Raw genomic sequence first — 7,608 nt, forward strand, 5'->3', positions numbered from 1 at the left:
TATAAGACTAATACCGTATGTCGAATTCTTTGATTTTTTTTAAGCGATAGAGTTGGTTTTTTTAATTCTTATTGGCAAGGAGTCTGTTCATTTTTTTTTTTCTAAAGTATTGTCGGGTTTGTGTGGTTAGTTGTGTAAACTTCTTACAGTAATACGTGTAGTCATGAACCATACCCTTAGGAAAACGTGCCTAATGACGTAGTTACCCGCGGCACCGTACCTCCGTTACGGTCGGACACCCCGTAACGACTCCACAATACCTGACGGGTCCTACGAAGTATCCCGCGGAAATCGATTTTGTTTTAAAATCGTAACAACCCAGATCCCACAGAAAGTCGAAGAAGGAAGTCGTTATGGGGGTGTATAAGAGATGTACCCGGCAGTCCAGTCCCCCTTAAACGTCCGGGTTAGCTCCGTCATTACCGGTACCAGTCATCGTGGTCAAGACCACCTCAAAAACCCGGTTACACCCGTCCACGGGTCTATACGCCTTTTACTTACAGGACGTAGGGTATCTCGGGAAAAGTCGTTCTGCCGCTTCGTACATCTCACGAGGCATTTTTAGGAACCATGTCCAGTCGACGTTAATCCGAGACCTCGGGAACTTACTTTGTGTCACCTGGTTGTGGTCGTTTCGACTGGTACCGAGGGTTTGGGTAGCGACTGTGACCCTAAAGTTTACGTTGAACTTAAACGAGTTTGAGAGGGTCGGAAACTGAGGTCTGAGCCGCGGAACGAAGGTTTAACTTATGTGTTGTTTGAACGAAAAGCAGACTTTTCCTCCTGAAACCTGTTGACACGTTGACAAGGCGACGAAGAAAAGGAATTTCGGCGTTCAGTCTGCGACGAAGCAACAGGAACTCAAGTCATTCACCGAACTGGTACCCTGTAGTGCCGAGATTTTAACATCCGGGGTAAAGGGCCTGGTGCAGACAACTTGTCACTGAGAAACTATGGACCTGAGTTCGAAGTCAGTGACAGGAAACTTCGAGGCTTTAAAAGGCTTGCAATATTTCAGTTGATTTGTAATGAATCCAGAATGTATGACATTTTTGTTTTTTTAAATTGCATTACAGAAAATAAAGAACTTTATCACAATATTCTAATTTTCTGAGACAGTCCTGTATATAGTTATAGATAGAGAGAGAGAGAGATAAAGAGATGGATAGAGAGAGAGAGATGGATAGAGAGAGAGAGATAGATAGTTATAGATAGAGAGATAAATAGAGAGATAGACATATTGGTTAAGCTTCATCACTGTGCGATCAAAACTCACTGTTAACCCTGTGTTCTAGTATGATAAATAAAATAACTTTGTATCTTGAAAATCATTGCATTCTAATAGCGGTTTAGAATTTTACCCGTTGGCGGTTTTAGGTATACAGCGACCCCTGGGAGTTCTAGTGTTAATTTCAAGGTCTTTCTGTCTGAAATAAACCACATTTGGATTTTGGTACAAAAACTATTTAATAACTCTTATACAGTATGCTTGTAAGAAGGTGTGAACAAAAGAGTATTCAATATGCATACTGTTGGGGGGCAGCAAAGGCTGAGTTGTATGCCTTACTATGGACCCTACATTTCCCATGATGCAGGCGTCATTATACAACCGTTTTCACTGGATTTGTCACTTCCTGTGAAAAGGAAATTGGCTTTGACATAACAAATGGTGAAGCCCCTCTTCAGCAAATAGGTCTTTGCTAATACTAAAATAGACTGTAGACTGGCAGCCTTGTGCCATCAGAAGGGAGGATTGTTCATCCTTCCGTAATAAATTAAAATAGGGTCCGGGGAAAGGGGATGGACAGTCTTCACCAGCAAGAGGATTCAAATCATCTCCGCTATTGCCTCATTTGGTCAGCTAGTTTTTCATCTTGAGGGCCTTATACTAATGTTAATACATATGAATTAGAACTGGTATATGTAATACCAGGTTAAATCATCTGGTGCACGCATTTCTTAGATATGCAACAGGTTTTGTTCAATTCAATTCACTACCAATGTGGATTTGATATAGGTAAAATATACATGTAAGTGCTGGGGATGGGGTTTCAATAAATATAACAGAACCCAAAGCCCTTGCCTTGTCTTCACCAGACATGCAAATATTTTCTCTGATCATAGCATGAAGTCTAACATAAAGCCCCTTGAAGAAAAGTGAGACTGACAAATAATTGTATTAAATGTGCAAAAGGGCCAAATGCATAGGGGAGTACCAGAAAGATGTGCAAAGCGCGTGTCATTTTGCATCTCCAAACGGCCGTCCAGAACCATAATACAGATGGCCCAGCAGCCCATCCTTGCCTCCCACTGCTCTGTTTTCATTCCTCTATTTTGGTGATAATGTATTGTCTACTCTACAGGGTGTGTAATGATCCTCGAGAGCAGCCGTATACCACTAACAGGCACTTCTGTCAAACACATCACCATCGCTGTGCTCATTGATTTGTGTTGCCTTTAAAATGGGCTGTTTCCTCTGAGCCGGGCGCTGCTGTAATTGCATCTTGCTTAAATGATTCAAATAAGGCGGTCTGTTGCTCTTACCTCCACTTCCCCTCTATTCATTGTCACTGTCACCCTCACTTATTTCATTACGGATTCAGCAGACTTGATAAAACAGCAGGGGTGACCCATTCCACAGCGCTTAGCCAGCCCGGCTGAGACAAAGAAGTGGTCAAGCGGGGCAACAAATCACACCAAATGGAGCGTTTGCTCTTTGTGCAGCGTAGTTATGGAGAACTGATAGCAGCATCCAGAATACTGAATAGGTGTAATAAATGCTGAAGAAGGGGGATTCTTCTCCTAATTGGGTGAGGGGGGGTGATGGAAGCACCGGCATTCCCCTTTTTGTATCTGGAAATGAGTTCTCTGAAATAGTCTAATAGCCTGTACAGAGTTAAAAGGGGTAGAGCGATCCCCCCCTACCACTCCTTCTCCTCAGAGCTATCCCATCCTGTCTTTGGGCTGACAGATAAACATGTTCTCTGCTAGCTAATTGCTCTACCTGTTTCTACCCAGTCTCAAGTGACAGGCTAGCTGTGTCTACGTGAAGCCTCAGATCTCCTGGACCCCACAATGCTGGAGTAAAACACTCAAATATACAACAGCCAAAGTGAGGCTGAGCAACTTCTGAGGCAGAAAGTGGAGGATTATGTACCTTGAAGCGTACTGTGTAACTTTCCAAATGAGCAGTGAAGTTTACAGCTAATAGAGACAGCTGTCGGACAGGCATTGATGGATTAACTAACATGACAAGTGCGGAGGGAAATATGACAGCACCTGTCTAATGATATCAACGTCAATAAGCAAGACAGAAAATGTAAAAGGTAGCCCAAGAAATGCATATCTTAGCACAGCGAGTCTCCTCCTTTTCACAATGAAATAAAGATGTTCCCAAATCAATATGCAGCCATATACATCAATATACATGTGCTGCAGGTCCTCACAGTATTCCATGGAGGTACCTTTGTGTGAATGGACTGCAAGTGGTCATAAAAGATGCAGGCCCTCGGCTGGACACTGACTCCCTCCAATCAGATGAATAATAGTACAAAGGGCTACTAAATCATTGAGACAGATGCTCTGCTCTGCAGACTGCTCTAGTCCAGCACAACGCTGCTAACAGATCAGTGCAGAGGACATGAGAGACATTGAGGCCCATAATCCTCCAGAGTCCAGACGAAGCCTCTGCTTGGTTTCCCGGAGAGCAGTCAGAACTAGAGATGATTTTCAACCCAAGAGTCTGCGGGAAAAAAAATTCTTATCATTCGGAAGCATCAAAACCGACTCTGCATAATAAAAGCAGGACGTTGTTTCAATACACTGGAAACTGTGGAATTCTTAGAAGTTAAAGACACGCGGTCTTATCGGTCCTTTTTTAGACATGAGAGGGAGGACTAGTGGACAAACTGTCCTCTCTTCTCAGACTCATGAAGATCATCTTGAAAGGGGAATCTGGGAACTGTTGATGAAGTGACCCAAATATGAGGCGAGGTCATTGCAGAACAATTTGATTTGGATGTTAGCTGAAAGAGTGTGCCGTATAGCTGGAAGAGAGATTGAGAGAAAGCATGTTGTTTAAGTAAAACCCTCAAGAACATTATGATTTATTTAAGTGAGGAGAAAATATGAATAATGTATTGGCTATACGGAGCATGAATCTCTTTTGTACTAATTGTCAGGAAGGCTTGTATCCAGTGTGTGAGGGTGGAGGGGCTGGAGGAGCCAGAGATCACAGGGGCGCTGCGGCTCAAAGCCCACCGTCCTACAGCCACAGCCATTGACTTGCAAATGAGCTCAAGGAGTCTAATTAATGGGGGGGCTAATGAAAGCAGTGGTAGGGCTCAAGTGAAGAAATAATCTGGGACCCCCATTTCCCTTTACCCCTCTTTATCTGACTTTCTCTCTCTCACTTCCACCATTCCCTGGCTCGATTGTCCTCTCTCTTTCCACAAGATGGCTTGTGCCATTGAAGTTGATTGCAGAACGAATCAATATGTGAACAAAGTTGTTGGTGGTGGGGTGCAGTGGTGGTGGTGATAGGGGGGTGTTGGTAGAATTAGCATTCATTTGAAGCAACCCCTCACCCCCCTCATATTCTCTCTTATTTATTCTGTAGCTTTTGGCACATTTTCTGGTTCTCCGCTCCCAGGAGGAGTGATGGAGGGAGATGGAGCAGGATGTTTAACATGTGTGACAGGCTGTTATGGTAACTTTTGCACTTATTCTTTCTTGTTTGCACAGGAGAGGGTTAGCCAATTGATAAGTCATAGTGACCTCCTTGGTTAGAGGATAGAGGGTTAAATCTGATTCTGTAACCTGCAGTGGTCTCTCTTTGAAGCAGTGTGACTCCTCAGTGCATGTGGAACTCCCTGTGATTATTATCACTACTACTGCGACTGTGGCTGTTACATAGAGACATTAACCACGGAAAACTGTCTCTCTTAGGCCCCGTCCACACAGAGACGAAAACGAAAATGAACCGAAGTCGAAATAAAAAAAGTCTTCCGTCCACACGGAATCGGCTCAAGAAACTTGTCCGTCCACACGAGACCCGCTGGAGACGCTGTAGTACCAGGGGCGGCGGGTACTGTAGGCTAGGGAAGGCTGAGCCTTCCCAAATATTTTTGTCACTGCATCCTGGTAAAATAAAAATGTAATTTTTATGTCTTTGACATTAGCGCTGCTATGCAGCCACCTGTGCCCTGTACTACGAAGCCAGTTCAACATACCCTGGATATGTTTGAGTAACAAAGAAACTTACAACAACAAACTAACAACAAACTAACAAACGAGATCTCGCTAAGCGGTCCTACGACGCTGGTTATCAACTCGGTAAATCAAGCCATGGTTTCTCTTTCTAGCTGAGAGCGCGTTCACGTGAAAGGGGCGGGGTTAGCAACATTTGACCAATCACAAACAGGGACAAGTGTACTGACAGCGCAGCGTCATACTTCATTAATGAAAAGTAAACTAATAATAGACAAATATGAACTTTGAACATCCATGACTTAAACATATAATAACTGGTTAAAAAAGAAATAAACTACCGAGTATTTGAAAGCGTACAACAGGTTTATATCACTGCCCCATCTAAGATACGAGTGGATCTGACTATAATTACATTTGACTCGAGTGTTTCGTCAACTTAATGTGTTGCTTAAAATAATACTTCTGCATGCAGTATGTGACACTGTAAGTGTTGCACGGCCAGATACGGCTCAAGAAGCTGACTCAGATAAGGAAATATATGATACACTATTAAAACCTGTGTGGCTTATATGATAAGTCTAATTAGTACAAGCAGCATAACGTTTCACCATGTAACTAAAGATTGTAGTCAGGGAAATCAGTTTGACATATTGAACTAATAACAAATCACCTCTGGCTGGCAGAGAACTCTCTGCTCCATAGCTTCTCTTGGACGTAAAATCACATGTACATTTTACATTTATATTCAATTTAATATCCATCCCTCACATACTTTTGTATATATAATAACTTATATTTTGTTTTTCTTGTTATGCTGCTGCAACACAAACATTTCCCAAATTGGGTATAAGTTATTATATATACAAAAGTATGTGAGGGATGGATATTAAATTGANAGTGTGTAGTCACTTGCGCTGGCACTTGCAGGGTGGAACTATGGGCTTATTCAGACCAATTAGGCTCTACCCAGCCAAGTAAGCTGTGGCCCCGACTTCTCCACGGTTACAACCGGGTGATAGGAAGTTGGGGTGCAATGGCTGTTAACCAAAGGCCGGTCAGGGGCAGTGTGGTGGGTCGATGTGTGGGGCGTCTAGGCGTTTATTCATTGGGGCTCCACCCACTGTACCCATAGAGCCCAGTAGCGGGCGGAGCCTGTGTGAGATAGAACGGGGGGTTACGTATTTTAACCCTAGTTCTATAAGCACAGGCGGAGCTCTCTACCTAGGGGCCCTGTCTTCCCTATGCCGCTCGCTGAAGACGGTGTAGGATGACAGTCAGGAGGTGTAGCTGCCTTATATACTGTGAACCTGCACACGCATTCAGGTAGGCTTGCCCTGATTAGCCGGCTACGTTTATACAACTTCAGTGTGTGAATGCTCGCTTATCATTGATGAGAGTAGTACCTATAGAGTCCAGTAGAGGGCTCCGCCTGTGCTTATATAACTAGGGTTACAATACGTAACCCCCCGTTTTAAGCAACACACAAACTGCAAGGGTCTCAAAGTGGGATGGAAGTGCTGCTCATGAAAAGTTAAAAGTTACTGTGTGTGTGTGTCGGTGTAGAGATTGTGTGCATGGGGTGCGGAGAAATTGCCTCGTTATATCAACCTGGAGATCACCACTTTACTTTTGTGGATTAGTGTAGCCTTCCATGATCAAGTGTCGCTTGAAACATCACAGAGAAGATTCTATTTAATCTCTGCCACCCTTTGAAAATTGAGAAGCAAAGTAGCACATAGTGCATTTTAACTTTTAAGTCAGTCTTCTAGAGTTCTGGGATGTAGTTCTGAAGACATTATCTGTGGTAGGAAGAGACATTTTAAATATTTTTTTTATATGAAATCAAACACCAAAGAGACATAAAGCATGTGCAAAATTATTAGATGAAAACGTTTTGGTACAGAACTAATTTGTTCTAAACCCAATAAAAAGAGCTGTCATTACTTTTTCATAAATTTCTTGAGTTGAAGGTCATTCGGCGGTTTGTCAATAGCCTTAGTGCAATTACATATGGTTATAGTTTATAAATGACTATACGTCACATGATTGTTTTGCTGCCTGACTGATCAGTCCTCAGTGAACTTTGGTTCAAAATTGTTTGCATTTTCTTTCTTCTTGAGTATGGAGGACCTGACAGTCCAGAGGCCTGTACTACGAAGCCGGATTTTTGCTTTGCGAGTTAACTTCAGGGTTAACTGGGTTTCCGGTCCTACAGCACTAGTTCACTTCTTACCGGGCTAGATCTCCATGGTAACTTATGCTGAACGGCAAATCTGCTCCGGAGCAGGTTTGGTTCCAGGATAAGAGATCAACTCAGTGAAAGCACCACCTGCTGACCAATCAGATCTCAGTGAGCGGAGTTTAAAGCTATCAAGTCACATTACAGGATAAAGGAAA

The 7,608-nt window shown here is 43.0% G+C and overlaps 1 protein-coding gene across 1 annotated transcript in view; it reads right to left on the bottom strand.

The window, feature by feature from the left end:
* The window catches only part of LOC104967148 (patatin-like phospholipase domain-containing protein 7), a 3,298-nt gene extending 2,878 nt beyond the window's left edge, over positions 1 to 420 (bottom strand). The window contains exon 1 of the mRNA XM_010796563.1: positions 377 to 420. Coding sequence (XP_010794865.1) covers positions 377 to 420 — 44 coding nt within the window. The remainder of the gene's footprint in view (positions 1 to 376) is intronic.
* Between the last annotated feature and the right edge of the window lie 7,188 nt (positions 421 to 7,608).

This window comes from Notothenia coriiceps, unplaced genomic scaffold, assembly GCF_000735185.1.
Source record: "Notothenia coriiceps isolate Sejong01 unplaced genomic scaffold, NC01 NC01_scaffold00037250, whole genome shotgun sequence".
In the NCBI taxonomy this organism is placed as follows: domain Eukaryota; kingdom Metazoa; phylum Chordata; class Actinopteri; order Perciformes; family Nototheniidae; genus Notothenia; species Notothenia coriiceps.